Source organism: Alosa sapidissima, chromosome 22 (genome assembly GCF_018492685.1).
Source record: "Alosa sapidissima isolate fAloSap1 chromosome 22, fAloSap1.pri, whole genome shotgun sequence".
NCBI classification, from domain to species: Eukaryota; Metazoa; Chordata; class Actinopteri; order Clupeiformes; family Clupeidae; genus Alosa; species Alosa sapidissima.
The window spans coordinates 26,037,528-26,055,665 of NC_055978.1; the positions used below are offsets into that span (position 1 = coordinate 26,037,528).

Below are 18,138 nucleotides of genomic sequence, written 5' to 3' on the forward strand. Positions count from 1 at the left end.
CATAGCTGTCCCTCAAAGTTGATACAAATTTTATTGGAGTTTTTGTCTGGGCTCTGTTTAAGCCTTCAGAAGACATATTTGTACCCAACATAGGCTCTTGATTTATTTTCCTTACTGAGATAAGTAGAAACACTCTCACAAAAAACAATGAACAGAAAATAAATTCCTTCAGGGTCTGAACAGCAGACCTTAGAAGTCTAAAAAATCATTTTGGTTCTCATTTTCAGAGCACCTAAACACCTTGTGGGAATATACAAAGATTTTTTAAAATATTTTTTTCTTTATTCTCCATGATCTTTTATTTTTAAAAACACCAATTTGACTTGTCTTATGCAAATCTTTTCCACCCTGAACATGGGCAAAATGCACCATTGACATCAATATGTTTTGTATAGAGCTACCACAGGTTTCTCTATACAACCACAGGTGGCAGTGTGGTGACTCTATATAAACATATTGATGTCAATGGGTCATTTTGCCCATTTTCAGGGTGGAAAATAAAAAAGAAAGATTTGCATAAGACAAGTCAAATTGGTGTTTTCAAAAAGAAGGGGTCATGGAGAATAAGGAAAGGACTGTAGTTTAGGCTACTGCAGAGAACGTTTAATAAGGATAGGACGATGTTCACATGAAATGTAATTCCCATTTTTTTGAAGCCGAAATAAATCTGAAGATGTTTATCGGACATGCTTGCTTTTTACTGCAGGTACGTTAATCTTATAATATCAATAGGTAATGTTACCGTTAGCGTTGGTTGAGTGATGGAGGCCAATTTGATTGATTGCATTTGTAGAAAACTATAAATGCGGTTATACCAAGCAAATTGATAGCAGCACTGTAATTGTATCTTTCGACTGTCATTTGTTGCACGTGCTACAAAAATCATTCTGTGCAATGGAAGATTTACCAACGTTACACCGGTCTGATACAGTTTTGCCTATAGGCTACATGCGTGAGACTGAGACGCCTGTTTATTTAGGAGTAACGTTAACATTATCGTGTAAAATGATTTCAGAGCACATCACAAGAACAACAAGAACAACCACGAACAAAAGTTGCAGCATGCCAAACAGATCCTCCTTGTGTGGCATCTCGCGGGACGCAGCTTTCTTTTACTACATTGAGACCTCACCAACGAAGCAAAGGTAAACGTTCTAATTATTCTTATGTTATCATGAATTATCAGACGTGTTATGGTGTTTGTGTGTTCCAAACATGTGTAGCATTATTACTGGGTAGCATTTAGTAGAGCAGTGTTGCCCAATTACTTACCTTGATGACTGAGTACATTAGTGAGCCATTCACAACAAATTAAAGAAGTATTCATAGGATGAATAGACCTATTCATACTATTCATCTCACTGAATGACCTGCATTTACTTTTGTGGGGAAGGCTGGTGAAAGCTATTTGTTCAACCAGTATGAATGGGTCTATATACAAAAGATATGACTGATTAGTAAATTGTATGTTGTATCACAGCAGTACATTGTCCTTCGGCACCGAGCAATCCATGTGACACCCCACTAAATAGTCTCCCCCTCCCCCTTTGAAGGCATACAGGCAACGCCGCAATGCCAAAGTGTGGCAGTAGGCACAACGGCTCCTTCAGTGTCTGGGCCATTCTCTTCAACTCCTTTGAAGGGTCAGAGGCCAGCAAAGAGACATCGCCTTGAATTTGAGGAGGAGGTGGAAGATGTTTCCTCTGCATGCACTGATCCTCAAGATTCCACATACGATCCTGCACAGTCTGCTACAATGGAGACAGAATCATTTCAGCTTTTGTAAGTAAAGTTACAACTCTCACAATGCAGCAGTGCTATTTATATGCATTGTGACTGTTGTCAGACAGTACAATTGTTTTTTGACAGATTTTTGACTGAGATGGACAATGTTGTTTTTTCTTTATTATCTTTTGTAGTACATCACCAGTGACTTCATATGGCGATGCTAAATACATTGTTTTTGAGCAATGCCTCTTCAGCCTGTTCGAGATCTGCCCTGTGTGCACAAGAACCTGTACATCCCTGCCACGCAGAAGAGGGTCCTTCCTAGCGATCGACCAACTATGCCCTCACTGCAAGTTCTTCCGACAGTGGAAGAGTCAGCCAGTTATTGGGAGCACCCCTGTGGGCAACCTTCAGCTGTCTGCTGCCATTTACTTTTGTGGAGCTTCATTTTCAAAGATGAAAAAGGTATCATTGTGCTCATTGTCCCCTGCAGGAAGTGTTTGTCTTTCACTGATGACTTCACAACTGATCTACTTTTAATTATTTTATAGATATTTGATGCAATGCAGCTGAGAACACACACGTATGATGCCTTCAGAAGACATTGTGTACAGAAATGGGTTTTGTTTAGTGAAAGTGTGAGATCAGGCCTAATTGCCAGCCATCAAAATACAAATCATTACAGTTTTAGGCTGCTCTAACTGAAAGGCACTTGTAACAACACCGGTTAGAGTACAGCTTTGGCACAGCCTACAGGTTTAGCCAATGCTTTTGCTGTGAGTTAATAGTAGTATTTTGCTTGGTGTGTGCTTACAAAAGTGACAAGTGACAATTGTTACAACATTTCTGCTGTTTCATTTAGGTTGTACCTTGCAGCTATGCATTTCAATGAGAATGCTCAGCGCCCACAACGGAAGACAGCCAAGGGGAAACTAATGTACAGGCTTGTGTTTCCAAAGGCCAAAAGGGGAGGTTACACGGTCAAAAAAGTGAAGACAGAGCCAACGATTTGTAAGTTTAAAATGTATATATTTTTTTATACAAACGATTGTGCAACAAATGTGCAACGGTATAGACACTAACAATAACTTATTAATTCACACACAACAGGCTATGTCTTTAACCTGATAAGACTTGTGTTCGAAGAGATCGTCCATGACTCCCTTCGTTATGTGGATGCCGTCCAGCAGATTCCTGTGCCCCAAGACTTGTGTGCTCAGCTTCCCAGACCATCCAGTGAGGATGCTGTCGCTGAGCATGTGTCACGGTTCAGTCGAGGGGGGGGATGAACCCGACATACTGCCCTGATGTTTCCGGAAACTCCCTCCGTATGCGCAGCACCACACAAGAGGGGATCACAACACGGACACTTCGCCCAAGGAAACCCCAGCACCAGCTCACGAAAGATCTGTAGGCCAAGTGTCTGCATTGCCTTCAGAGAAATCAGAGTGGAAAAGCACACTTTTTTACTATTTATTTTTTGAATATTTTATATTTTTGAGTATAGCACTGTATGATTGTGTTGAAACAAAATAAAGTTTGTCATTTTACTGTTTGCATCAAACTGTGTTTTTCGTGACCTGCTGAACTAATAATGAATGCATATTGGCTAAAAACATTTGATTTATATTATATAGCTGGTAACACTTCAAACACTATCAGATTGTCCTCACCTTTCCATCCCTCTTATTCTCAACTGCCCATGGTCAGCTCTGTAGATGTTCATTGCATTTTGTAAAGAATATATGTTGAGGCACACCGGTTCAAGGCCAGGATGGTCAATCATACAGGTTATCTCCTCCGGAACCTGGGTCATTCTTCTCATGACCTGTAAAAACAAATATAAAGACCATGCTGTTATTTTGTCATTTTGAATGAGCAGAAAGCACAAATTAGCTTGAGTAAATATCTCCAGTTTTAGTTACCTGGGGTACTTCCCGGCAACATATATTTTCTCTCTCCTGGGGCATGCGGTCATAGTTTCCACACGTACACCTGGCAAGGGGAGATGGATGTAATTGTAAGTTCACATATCACTACATGGAACGAGGGTAATAATCTTATAATCAGATGATATAATCAGCAGGATAGAAGTTAGCCTACTGCTGATTAGGTCATCTGGTTATGAGATTATTATCTTCGTTACATGTAATAATATATACAACAGGACGATGTCCAGTTAGTTAGGCAAGAGCCTACTATTTCTGTAGTGGCAGTTCGTAGGTTATGGTGTTTGTGAAATGAGTAGCCTACTGCTCGCGTCAACAAAAATATTACCTCTCGTGACATGACAGTGGTAATATTTTTGTTGAAGCGAGTGAGCAGTAGGCTACTCATTTCATTACGGCCATAACATACTGAACTGGTACTACGGAAATAGTCTCTTGCCCAGCTAACTGGACGTCCTGTTGTAAGATCACATATTACTACTAACGTTACGTGGCAAATAATGTAGGTAACTCCTAATCAGATAACCCATTCAGCAGGAGAGAACGGTAACAATATACTGACTAAAACGAGAGTATAGGCTATTTTCCTTGCGAGCAGCACTCATTTCATTATAGCTATCTGCACGCTACATATTGGCTATACGGACTTTCTCGCTAACTGGACGTCTTGACAGAAAATGCACGAGGGTAACGTTACATGTTGTAAAACATTTGTTTGTGTGCAAATGAATAACTGTTATGCTGCTTACAAAGTTAACATAAGACTAATACAACGTTATGCTTAGGCTAGGACACTGAAGTGTGAGTAGGCTATTACATTAGTATTACAGCTAACGTGTAGTGCTACGTGTAAATGATAAATGAAAAAACTTACCATTCTGAAGTAGTCATTTGTAATCTATGGGCGACTGGTTGCTCCTCTACATCAGATTCTTCCTCTGATTCTGGCTCATACATATATGGTTCAACACCTAATGTGTCCATATCAACAATTTCGATGTTTCAGTGAGTGAGTGCTTGTGGCCATGACGCGTTTGCTCCGCAGCTTCGCTCGTTGTAAACCAACAAATCAGCGCACAGCTCATCTAAATATTCATGAGCATACCATAAAAGGGAGAAAACCTCTCGTTTCATTCTAGGGCTTTTAACCAGGCTTGCATTAGGGCGCATAGAACAGCACATATGCCATTTTCAGCCCAACCAATGTTACACACCCTATTCATAGACCTTAAGGACCAGCATCAAATACCCTATATACTCATTCTATCACCCCTTTAAGGTTATGTTAATTACTTACAAAGCTCTGAATGGCATAGCACCTTCATATATCTCTGAGCTTTTAATATCTTATCAACCACAAAGGAAACTTAGATAATCCAATTCTAATCTTTTAATTGTACCCAAAGTGTTCCACAAACAAAGTGGAGAAGCTGCTTTTATCCATTATGCCCCCAAACTATGGAACACCCTGCCTCTGTACATCAAGCAGGCGAGTTCAGTAAATATTTTTTAAAAAGATCTGAAAACATACCTGTACAGGAAAGCTTTTAGTTAACTCATCTTATCATGTAGACTACTTTTTCAGATTATTCTACATCTGCTGCGCAGCCAGCCAGAAGCAGATGGGCTCCCCCTATTAAGTCAGGTTCTGCTCAAGGTTTCTTCCTGGAATATGGGAGTTTTTCCTTGCCACAGTTGCCATATGGCGTGCTTGTGGGGGGTAAGAGGGTTAAGGCTGCCAGTCTTGACATGACATGTCATTTTCTATATTTTTGATATGTTGCTGAGTGGATCATAAACGGCCATAAAAGTGATTGATAATGACTGACTGACTATTATTGTGTTACATGCTTCAAATGTAAAGCACTTTGAGTGCATTCTGTGTATGAAAGGTGCTATACAAATAAAGCTTATTATTATTATTATTATTATTATTAAGTTTCAGTTCAATAGGCAAACCCTTTAGTACAAATTTGTGTGAAGATTTGAATATCATCTACTCTGTTTTCACTATTTTTTTCTTCAGTAACTCACCTTCTCTATCAGTGGTTTCACTGTTTGATTTACCCTCAGGTCCATTAAGTAGGCTGTGAATAACTGGGGGACAGAACTTTTCTTTTAAAAGTGCCACCACAAGTTTCTTTTAAACTTGTGGTGGCTGATTGGTTCGCTCATTTTGAGGCTGACAAGATCGCTAAGACTATTTTTGGGGTCAGCGCTGAAGTCTGAAGCGCACTACAAAAAGCTGAGCTTTATGATTTCCCCTCCATTTTTACCACATTCACATTTATGTTTTTAACAAATGGGTAAAATCTAAATGCTTTATGGGCTTTCCCAAGACATTGAACCAGCTAGGGAATCAGTGGTGTAACCTGATAGCAGCATGAATTACATCTACCAATAAATTCCGTATTTCTCAAATATACAGTAAAGTGAAAGATTATCAAGTTACAGAAACAGATTTGGTTAAGTTTTACAATAACCCATCCCCAAAATCTTTGAGCATTGAATATATTCATTTCTTGAATTTCCCCTTGGGGATCAATAAAGTATCTATCTATATGAAATGTAAGATCGTTTTTCTGGGGAAGAACCCCATGCCCCTCACACAATGTTTTGCACAACACCCAATAGGATTAAGGGATTAAGCTGGCACGCATCATCTTGCAAATACATCTCCCTTGCACATGAGGCATGAGGGCATTTCCAATGCAAATAGTGGCAACATGACGCCTTATTCATTTGGAACCACGGAAATGGCCAGATGCCATCTACATGCGGCTAAACATGATGAAAATACATGATGATAATAATTAATACATATTGTCAAACATGTTTATGCTAAACCAGTGACCATGACTCTGGTGACTCTTTCAATTATATAATTCTCAACCAGCAAGCATTTACCTGTAAACTTCTCTAGTGATGTCACCCGTGAACCCCCTGCTTCGAAGCGTGTATCGAAGCATGAACCAATTTGGAGTGAAGCTTTGTATCGGAGCTTGATTCGTTTTGTGATAATCACGTGATCAGTGACGTCCGAAGCTTCGTTTCACACACACCCACGTGACTGCTTCGAAATGTAATTCAAAGCATTAAAGTTGCGCGACACGGGGGGCGCTGGGTTGTTGAAGAAGGAGAGCCAACAGACTCAATAGTGCTGCTGACACGAAAGCTTATTAGCCCGGGCTTTTAGCTCAATTATCAGCACGATCGACTCCTGTTATAAGGTGCGTCTGTTTCGGGCGTGTGCAGAACTGAATCGCACAGTTACAACACAACCCAGATTACAATTGGTCTAGGCTACGTACTCAATATAATCACAGAAATGTGTGTGCAATGTGCATGCCAATTCTTTATTCATCTCCCTTCTAAATTGATGTATTTGTTTACGAATACAAGAAATGTTCACAGCCAAAATACTACCTTTATTGTTTTTGTAGAGAAGGCAATTACATTTGTATTTATGCAGCGTACAAAATAGGCTTAGTTAGGCCTATTTATGACATTATTTTTTTATCCATTAATTCATGCTCAACATTTATTCATCTTCGACTCAAAAGACATTCATGGCTAATGTCTGAAACACTTTGTGACACAATGCTATCCTTAACTTTCACCAGCAGAGGTCCTCATAGAGTTCTGAAGCTTCGAGTACTGAACCTTTTTTCGATACAATTGGATTGAAAGCTTCTCTGGTTCAGAAAGCTTCAGCTCGCCATCACTAAACTTCTCATATATTGAACAGTGGTGCCTTCAGATATGTGCTTGTAACGGTTGCTGGGGAGAGCTGGACCGAAGTGCAAGGCAAGTTGAGGAGAGGCAAGCTTGGCGCAAAACAGGAATCTTTAATACGGACAACCTCATTACAACATCAATGACTGACAGGGGACTGAGGGGAGACAGAGGGTTTAAATACACAGGGGTTAACAGGGCACAGGTGGACAAGGAACAAGAGACAGGTGGAAACCATAATTAAAGGAGAATTCCGGTGTGATATTGACCTAAAGTGTATTGAAACATGATACCGAGTGTGAACGTATGTCTCATAGCCCATCTCGGCTTGTCCCCTGCACTCCAAAATCTGGCGCTAGTTAGCCGATGCTACCAACAGCTTTTTCAATAGTGGTGCTTCGGCATCGGGCTAGCCATGCAAATAAATCACTGTTTTACACCCATTTACGAGGCTCAATGTATCTCCACACTTCATTGGTAGACTAACGCTGCAAACGCTAAACTTCATGAAGGTACTGTCTGTATAAATCGTCTTGTAAGTAAACTACCAGTGCTTTTTCAAAGTTCTCAATGTCTCGTTTTAAATGTCAGGGCCCTCGGAAGTCTACCAATGAAGTGTGGAGATACATTGAGCCTCGTAAATGGGTGTAAAACAGTGATTTATTTGCATGGCTAGCCCGATGCCGAAGCACCACTATTGAAAAAGCTGTTGGTAGCATCGGCTAACTAGCGCCAGATTTTGGAGTGCAGGGGACAAGCCGAGATGGGCTATGAGACATACGTTCACACTCGGTATCATGTTTCAATACACTTTAGGTCAATATCACACCGGAATTCTCCTTTAAACTAACAGACTAACGAGGATCAGCTGAGGGGCGGAGACACAGGCACAGGGAACTGAAACAAACAAAGGAACACATGGCACAAGACACAGGAAGTAAACAAAGCAAACAGGAAGACACAAGAGGAGCAGACATGATGGAAAAACACCAGACAAGGAAGACAGAAACAGATCCTTACAGTGCTTCACTGGAAAGCATTTATAATATTAATTTCTTAGCTTTATGGTAATTGTCAGTTGTTGTGAAACATCCACTACTAGTAAACATGTCTCCTTCAGAAATGCATATCCTCACCACAATTCAAGCATTTTAGAGGAAATCTTTTTGCAACATTACAACATTACTTACATAACTTTGCTTTGCTCTTTGCATTTTTTTGTTCTTCCTCCTCCTTGGACCCCTATTTTTACAGTACCCTTCATCTCACAAACTTGTCCTTTGATTCTTGTTCTTTGTTGATATGAACTTGCAACCAGTCAAAATCAGTCAGTACTGTAAACAAATGGAAAGCACGATGTTCAGGGCCATATGACTTGTTTACAGTATTGTACAGTATACAGCCTACAATGCACTGTACAGTACAGTGTCCAATACAAATCCTCTTTCTTGCCCTAATCTCCTTCCTCCTCGTCCCTCATCTCACATATGCACTCGTCCTCGTCCTCTCACATAGTTTCTTTTCTCCATTCTCATTCCTACCTTCAACAACCTGTTTGCTCTCTGAACTGGCTGGTTGTGTCACATCATTTGAAACAAGGGAAAATCAATTTTGAGTGGTTGTGTGTAATCAATAACATGTTTATGTCTTTCTATTTAATTTTTGCCACTTGTGTTTACCAGTATGGATGGCATGTGCATTAGAGTGCAGAATGTGTTTTGAGAATGAGAATGTGTTCAAAGTTTTGCTAAAAATTGTAAGTGAGATCTGCAAATTGTGTTTTACCATGTGAAATGGTAGAACTGTAATGGCTTGCGCAAGAAGTGGTTATGAAGTTCGATCATGTTCCACCTCACCATCCATGGGACTTGCAATCTACCTCCTGTCTGGTATGCTGCCACCTTGTGGTCGAGTCTATCCTCTCCCTCTGAAGGAGACCCAGGCCATGGAGGACTAATGCTGATCTGCAGTAGGGGTGGCGGTGCGTTTCTGATTATGGTGTTATAATAATTATTAGGGTGCATCAGATTATTATTTACTAGACTGTTCTCACGTTGCAGCGCTTTACTCATATGAAGTATCATTACTCAATATGAAGGGCCAGGGGCCGGAGGGGGGGATAAATGTTGACCCCCGGCAATAAACAATATTAAGCAGAGTCTCTATTATGTTGATCCTGTGCCTGACCTCCTCCTTAGAACTTTTGCGTAATTTTATGAGGTTCTTTTTCTCCTGTATGTCCCTATACTGCCTGACCTCTTCTGTAACTTCATAGTGACCACCAGGTGATGCTATACGCAGAGCATACAGTGGCATTGACCAGAAAGGCTTTGGATTCAGCACAAAGGACCGAGACAATGACGGCTGCTCCCCGTGCATCTTTGGAGACATCGCTGAGCGCGAATGTAGCTCATCAGAGGGTGGGGGCGGCTGGTGGTTCAGCCGTTGTGGCTCAGCCAACCTCCACGGAGACTGGCACCCAGCGGGGGACAACATAGGCTGGGCGTCAGGGGTGCACTGGCGCACGTGGAAAGGCCCGGCCCCATACTCCCTACAAGCCACTCGAATGATGGTGAAGTCTGTGTGAGGACACCTCATCCACTGACCTCTCTCTGGCTTTGTGTTTCATTAAGGATATTTAAAAGATAGGGTTACAATTTGAAGGTGAGTTGTGGTGATAATCTGACTGCTGTACTTAACTCATTGAGTGCCAATGCGTTGAGTGCCAAAAACGTAATATTAAGTTTTTAGCTTTTTTTTTTAATTACGAAACTAGACACTCTAACACACCTTATATGTGATTTTGGGAACTCTGTGATGAATGGAAATGAGATATATGACGATCGAAAACTCATGAAAACACAAGATCTGGACATTTTATCTGGACGTTTGATCTTAACTCGGCTTTTGATGGTTGCCGCTTTGTTTCGAATCAGTCACTGATTAGCCTATCAGTGACATGCACGCCAGGTCAAAATCAGGTCATTTATTTTCGTGGGTTTATCACTAGGTGGCAGGTCTCGTTAGATCTCTTCCCAGAAACTTTGCAGGCAACACTTCGCAGGTGCTGAAGGGAGAAATTAAAAAGTCGAAGAAAAAGATATTGCAGCAGGTGCGTTTTCGCCAGACAACGCTGGATGAGTCCACCTTTCAGACAAGATGACTCTGACCACGACAGGTCAAAAACTTTACAAGGAGTGACTGAACACCGTGCTGAGGAGGGAGTTCCATCTCCACCACGAGCCAGGCCTAGCGGAGTGGGTGGTGGGCCGAGTCGCGCTTGCAAGAGGGCACGCCCTTGCCAGAGTGCTGAATATGTCGATGATAGTAACTCATAAAAGACGCAAGACGCAATATCTCCATTTCTAGAAAAAAAAACAGGGATTTTGATGAAAACTAGCCACTGTTTAGCTTGGGATTTCTCAGGAACAGAGGCGTGTAGAAATACACAGTTTGCACCCACTGAGAGCTTAAAGTCTCACCTTTCAAACGAGCCATTGTATGTGTTCATAGCTATAACACAGAATATGCTGTGGCTAAAATAATCAACAATGGTCTAGATTGCTGGCACTCTAGGACAAAGCTTCCAAAAACAGCTTGGCATTCAATGAGTTAAGACAATTGCTATGTATACTTCAATTTGTTCAAAAGTCAAACACTGCATAACAAAAAAAGACGCATTATAATAATTTATCTCAAATAACTCACTTGTAAGAGAGCGATCATTCAAACAACAAGACTGAAAATGGCCACGTCAGATAAAAAAAAAAAATGATCATGCATTTTGTTTTTTTAATGAATATTCCAATTTTTGGCCTCACCAAAATGTTGGCTAGGTTTAAAGCATTATGTAGCCCTCTCCCCGTCTTGCTAGCATGTCAAGTTCTAGATGCAGCACTGAGCTTAGGACAGCCTCTGAAAATGTAATAAGTCCTTCTCATGACTACAAGGATTACAAGGGTATCCCTATTCAGTTTCACAATGGCTCAGAGGAGTAATCTTTAGTTTCAGTTCAATAGGCACAAATTTGTGTGAAGATTTCAATATCATCTGCTCTGTTTTCACTATTCTCTTCTGTAGTAACTCATCTTCGCTATCTGTGGTTTCATTGTTTGACTTTGACAATTAACGTTAAGTAGGCTAGAAGGGCTCAGTTTGAATAACTGGGGGACAGAACCCTTCTTTTAAAAATCATCTTTGTGTGAACTGTGGTGAATTTGATTGCAAGTTCATTAAACAGTATTTAGTCAACAATAACACAGTAATATTATTAACTATTAACAATTGCTAACCAAATTAATCATACCTTTAACTAGAATATACCTGGAAAAAGGTTCCATTCTAAACAAGCTTCAAAGGGAGGAGCATTTAAGGTCAGCTGTGGAGGCTGATGATTGGTTCACTCATGTTGGGGCTGACAGTATTGGGATCTAGAGACCACTAAGACCATCTGACCACAATCTGGTCATCACACAAAAGCTGAAGTCTAACACTACTAAAGAGGTGAGCTTTATAATTTTCCTTCCATTTTTACCACATTGACATATGAAAGGCTCTTAACAAAATGGGTAAAAATGAAATGCTCTAAGGTCCTCCACTTACTGTAAGTTCTAAACTAAAAGAAGACAGAATTTGAGATGAAAATCTCCACTGAAAAAAAGCTTTTAGTCTAGGACTATGCTCAATCCATGTAGTGGAAACTGGTCCTTTTGTGTCTGATAATATTAGGTATTACACTCATTCTGTTAACAGCTGGCACGCATCATCCTGCAAATACATTTCCCTTGCACATGAGGCATGGGGGCATTTCCATTGCAAATAGTGGCAACATGACGCCTTAAGCATTTGGTCAGATGCATCTATATGTGGCTAAACATGCTGAAAATACATGATGATAATTAATATATTGTCGTAAACATTTCTTGCTTTATGTTAATATTTTTTTTGTTACACCAGTGACCATGAAGACTTTATTGTGTCTCTTTCTCCTATTGGGTAAGAATAATTTCAATTAAAGATACCGTAGAATAATTCACTTAGCATGTCTCTATTGATCAGTGGGGTCTTCATTACTTGATGTACAGTACAGCATTTATAATATTTATTTCTTAGGTTTTATGGTATTGATAAATTGTCAGTTGTAGTGAAACATCCACTAGTAATCATATCTGCCTCAAAAATGCATATCCACACCACAATTCAAGCATTTTAGAGGAAATCTTTGCAGTAATGAGAGATTGTAATAATAATAGTATGAATACTTTGAGAGTACACCCTTCCTCGTATTCTGATGACGTGTTGATTGTTTGTGCAGTGGCCCCTGTCTCAAGTACTGTGAGGCTGTATGGAGGCAGCCCCTGCGCTGGCAGGGTGGAGGTCTATTACTCCGGGCAGTGGGGAACCGTGTGTGATGATGACTGGGACATAAACGCTGCCACGGTGGTGTGCAGAGAGGTTGGCTGTGGAGAGGCAACTGAAGCCCCAGGCAGTGCCTACTTTGGACAAGGGTCAGGGACCATTTGGCTAGACAATGTGGCGTGCACGGGGACAGAGCTGTCACTGAGTAGCTGCAGTTCAAATGCCTGGGGAGATCAAAACTGCAATCACGGTGAAGATGCAGGTGTCATTTGTGAATTGCCAGGTAATGTGGAATTATGTAAAGCCTTTTTTGTTCCACTGTCAGCAACAAGGTATGAACATAATTCCGATATAACATAGAGGGAAAGCACCAACAACAGTCTTTAGAAAGAAATCTCAGAATTCCTGTAGCACAGTTAAAACAATAATTAAAAAGTTCCAATAAACTGGAACTTTGCCTGGACAAAGACCCACATTTATTTTGTCCCCACACATAGTGAGGGGATGATAGGAGGCAAAACATCAGTCATGACTATTATGCTAAAACAGTGGTTCTCAAATGGGGGTATGCGTACCCCTGGGGGTACAGTACGTGAAGGCACTCCAGGGGGTACATGGGATTTTAAAATATACATATATCTAAAAAGTAGAATCCATGCAAAAATACTTTAAAAACAATTATTTAATAAATATTTTAGGAAAATATAAGTTCATAAAATGAATCTTTTTATAGTTCAAGAGAGAACACTAAAAATTAGTGTTTTGCATTTTTATGGAGTTTTAAATGGTTCATTTTATAGTTTTAAATGGTTATATGGTCACTGTTTTCCCTACATTAGTTTGAATCATTTGCAATAAATGTAGTCTTGGATTATTAAAATGTAAAATGTTCAAAATTGTTTTTTTTTTTCAAATGTTTGAATTTTGTATGTGTTTATCAGTTCCAAAGTTTAATAAATTAGACACTGATGGCACAATGCTCTATTTTAAATACTTTTTTCTCAATTAAAAATGCTTTGCGCTGGTTAGGGGGTACTTTGCTGAGAAAATATTTCACAGGGGGTACATCACTGAAAAAAGGTTGAGAACCACTGTGCTAAAAGATAAGACATGCCAGCAAAAAGGCTTTCCTATCATTTGATTATAAATATATATGGCCGATGTTGCTAAAATGCTATTTTGGAGAGTTTGCCTGGAGTCATGTTCTATGGAATGAAACTTCAACTTTTAGTAGTATTTGTGTCACATTGTTTTTGTTAAAAAATATTAATTTATTTTATTTATTTCTCATAATAAATTTGTTGTCCCTTCAAGGTTGTATTTCTTCCTCAATGTTTTCAATCATCAAAATGTGAATATATTCCTGTTCATTGTACTACTATTACTGTGCCATAGCTACTATAAAGTCTGTGGTGAGGGTATCCATCATAATGGAGGCAGGTGTGGACTCAAATAGCCCCATTATTCAACAAGCCATCTTGGATTTGGTGAGTGGTGAATGGCTAAGGCATGTCCAGTCTGCAATCATTTCTTAATCACACATAATAGTGTGCCAACACTAAGGTACTGCATGGCTTAGTCTAACTCTTTAAGGAAATCGCAGAGTAATTGGAACAGGTTGTCCTGTTTTCTTGGTAGTTGTTATGGTGTTTTGGTGGCAGAACAGTAATACTCTCAGAGATATTTCATTTCCGTTTTCCTCATTTGATAGATAAGAAACCAGCTTTTCAAGAATGGAAACAACAGCCTCAAGTGGAGGATGTCAAGTGACGGACTGAAATTTCTTCACAGAGAAACTGCTTCGGCAGGGAAATAACCTTCTGCAAATACTGTAACAGGAACTCTCTTTAGCATTCATTAATTTAGACTATAGGGTTACAGAGATTGACATTTACATTTATTTATTTTGTTTTTTATTAAACTACTCATGTGTGTTGTTGTCATGACCTTATTACAGTCTACAGTAGATATATTTGTAGAAGTGTGATGTTTTAACCTTTGTGATTTATGTTAACAAAATAATCCAAAACTAACACAGAGATTTTGTAACATATTAATTTATACTGTAATATTTGAGATGAGATTCATGTATGACTGAGGTGTTAATAAACAACTATACAAAAAGATAGATGCCTTATCAAGACAAAAAAATGCTTATAGTTCATAGTTTAACAATACTTGTGATTCAGACTGGGAAAATGTCTGAATTATGGGTGATTTGACATCAAACGACCCTTATTTTATTATTATCATCAAACAAACAAGTCAAATCAAACAAAAAAGTAAAATCAAACAACATTAACTGTCCTATGTTTAGGTCACAGATAAATGCTTCATACTTTTTTGGATGTTTATTGGTGTGTGAGTCTGCGTCGGATGGTTCCATCCTCCTTGGCTCACAGTGGTCTCTGTCGAGGTCACTCACGCTCTCGTGACCCACAGCGGTCTCTGTTGAGGTCACTCACGCTCTCGAGACCCTGTTCGTAGCCACCACTGGTATGAGCCAGGGCATGACAAGACAAGGTGCAATGTGTCCACTGCAAAGCAGAACTGGCGTATCACAACAGCATGTCAACGATGAAAGCATCCAGTTGTTAACACCAGCTCATCAAGCGTAGCCGACAGAAGCCAACGTAAACATTGATGTTAACTGAATGTATTAGTTAGAACGTACAGTATTTGTAGCAGCTGTAGACTAATGTCGCGCGCTGATATGATTGTTGTCAAAACTTTTAAGTAGTAAACTAATTCATGTTCAATTGCAAGTGAGCAATACACTAAAAAACTCATCACACACACTCATCTTGTATCTCTCTGTATAACTGTATTGTAGCACTGTAAACTGTATTATTCTTTGTAAGGGAGATTATTTGGTAGTAATGGTTAATGCTGCAGAAGCGATAAGAAGTGATTAGGGCTAGTTTACAGCATGCCATTTGTTGTACATATTAATAAATTGCACTTCATAACGCAAAATGTTTTTTTTATGATTACTCAATTAAATAATTGCTAGAATAGGCCTACTCGATTCCAAAAAGAATCCATAGCTGCAGCCCTATTTCACAGGCTCTCACTTGTCACTCACTGTATTTATTCCTTGATGACTCTGAGGCTTTGTCTACACTAGCATATTCGTTTTAATAACGGATTTTAGGAACAAATCCGTTCCATGTCCACAAAGACCGGTCCAGTTTCAAAGTAGATCCATTGTGCGTTCACATTATTACCATTGATACGCAAATTGCACGACTATTCACCCTGTCAAGTCCCACATACCTATGTTACTGTTACTAGATCAGACTAGATGTACCGCATAGCGGTACAAAATATGACCGCCGCTCAGTCCTGTACATCCATTCCGCGAAAATAAATCACACTTCAATTTGTCTCCATATTTTACTCCATCCCCCACTCTTGAAACTTTTGTGTATGCTTGTTTGGCATGCCTGAGTGTGTGTGTGCTGCTGCACAGAAAGTAGCCTACTGGTGCTGAAAAGGTGAATAGATTGTAGAATAGCCAAAGAAGATGTAGCATTGTTATAAAACCTTTAAAATCTCTAAACAATCACAAGTAGGGCAGTTCATCACAGTTCATCCATTGCAACTGGATTGATGAAAGGTCACTTACACCTGTAGGCTACATTTTTTATGTATTTTTAAACAAAAACATCTCTGTCAGTTCCATGCCGTTTTCAACAGCTATCAAAAACAAAGGTCATTTTTGGATGGATGGATTTTTTGTGAATGTTTCTTCTTCTACATAAGATTTTAGTCATCTTTAGTTCATGTAATACTTTATTGTCAATGCACAAATTAAGTAACAGTAGTCTGAAACGTTATTGTTAATGCACAAATTCAGTAACAGTAGCCTAGTCTGAAACGAAATGCTGTTTTACATCTAACCAGTGGTGCAAATAACTGACATGTCCAAATGGGCCTTGATGAAATGCGTCGCTAGACTGTTGATACACATTTTAACGGGCCAAAGTTGAAGAGCTTTTGTCCGTTATTGTTAGTGCAAATATAGGCTGATTCATGTTCCCTTGCATTGTTTAACTGAGGTCCATGGCTAGTCTGGCTTTCATCAGACCAAGCTCAATCTTTTAAGAAATCAAAAAATAAATAGCGGGCAGATCAGGCTGGGTTCACCCAGCCTAGTCCATAGGCACCCGATATTGTTTAATTTTCCGATTGAGATATACACGCTCTGGCTATTCTAAATGCAAAAATGCATCAGGGAGTTATGACAAAACGGTAACTAACAAACTAGATCCTAATAGAAAGCTGTTAGCTTCCCTAAGCTACAGGTAGGATTATAAGGTAGGCCTATTTACAACATAAATTGTCAATAGGCTATGCTGGCGACACAAATAAAATCTCCTTTGGAAACCAATGGCTTACGCCTTACAGTATCAAGCGGACTTAAACTGTCATATCGTGGCGAAAAGTTGTAATAACATTCACGCAGCTCCATGAGTCAAGGAAAGCCCGAATGAAGTAGCCACTTCTAAATGGGACCCACTACACAGTAGCTTAAGGTGTTTTGCTAAAGCAGCCATAATGAAATGAAGGTGTCATTGTTTGGATACTTCACACACACGTGCTTTTTAATTTCACAGACTACAACTACCAAGCTGTAATCAAAGCACATCGATTCCCCTCTCACACCCTGCACGCACTTAAAACAAAATAAACAGGCGTCTCAGTCTCACGCATGTATAGGCAAAACTGTATCAGACCGGTGTAACGTTGGTAAATCTTCCATTGCACAGAATGATTTTGTAGCACGTGCAATAAATGACAGTCGAAAGATACAAACAGTGCTGCTATACATTTGCTTGGTATAACCGCATTTATAGTTTTCTACAAATGCAATAAATCAAATGCCTCCATCACTCAACCAACGCTAACGGTAACATTACCTAGGTCCTTATTGATATTACAAGATTAACGTACCTGCAGTAAAAACCAAGCATGTCCGATAAACATCCTCAGATTTATTTCAGCTTCAAGAAGAAATGGGAATTACATTTCATGTGAACATCATCCTATCCTTATTAGACGTTCTCTGCGGTAAACAGTAAGCGTCCATTGTTTTTCCAACCCACTTTTAACTTCCAACAAAATTACGTCTCACTGCAACGATGCGCCATCTAGTGGACAAACGACTACTTATCGCCAATACTGGAAATGCAGCCATGATGATGATGATGAATATTTATTTTGGCTTTCTTTTAATCCTACTGAATTTGTAATTATGTATCGGCTGTTCTAATACGTATGTGGGTGCCTGTGTGTGTGCATGTGTATATGTGTGCACCGCCATCTACAGGCCAATGAGTGTACAGTCACTAAATGTACACATAAC

The 18,138-nt window shown here is 39.6% G+C and overlaps 2 protein-coding genes across 2 annotated transcripts; one reads left to right on the top strand and one right to left on the bottom strand.

Annotated features, from left to right (window-relative positions):
• Positions 1–2,742: 2,742 nt before the first annotated feature.
• LOC121697821 (P2X purinoceptor 7-like) lies at positions 2,743–4,891 on the bottom strand. The gene is made up of 4 exons (XM_042079569.1): positions 4,552–4,891; positions 3,654–3,723; positions 3,402–3,556; positions 2,743–3,160 (listed from the first exon to the last, which is right to left on the bottom strand). Exons 1-4 carry the CDS (start codon positions 4,659–4,661, stop codon positions 2,998–3,000), a joined length of 498 nt encoding a protein of 165 aa, XP_041935503.1. The 5' UTR covers positions 4,662–4,891; the 3' UTR covers positions 2,743–2,997.
• Positions 4,892–11,847: 6,956 nt separating this feature from the next.
• On the top strand, positions 11,848–14,632 carry LOC121697767 (putative DMBT1-like protein). Its single transcript, XM_042079447.1, has 5 exons — positions 11,848–11,915; positions 12,369–12,407; positions 12,727–13,053; positions 14,166–14,257; positions 14,482–14,632. The coding sequence occupies exons 2-5, from the start codon at positions 12,374–12,376 to the stop codon at positions 14,584–14,586; spliced, it is 558 nt and encodes a 185-aa protein (XP_041935381.1). The 5' UTR covers positions 11,848–11,915; positions 12,369–12,373; the 3' UTR covers positions 14,587–14,632.
• The last annotated feature ends 3,506 nt before the right edge of the window (positions 14,633–18,138 follow it).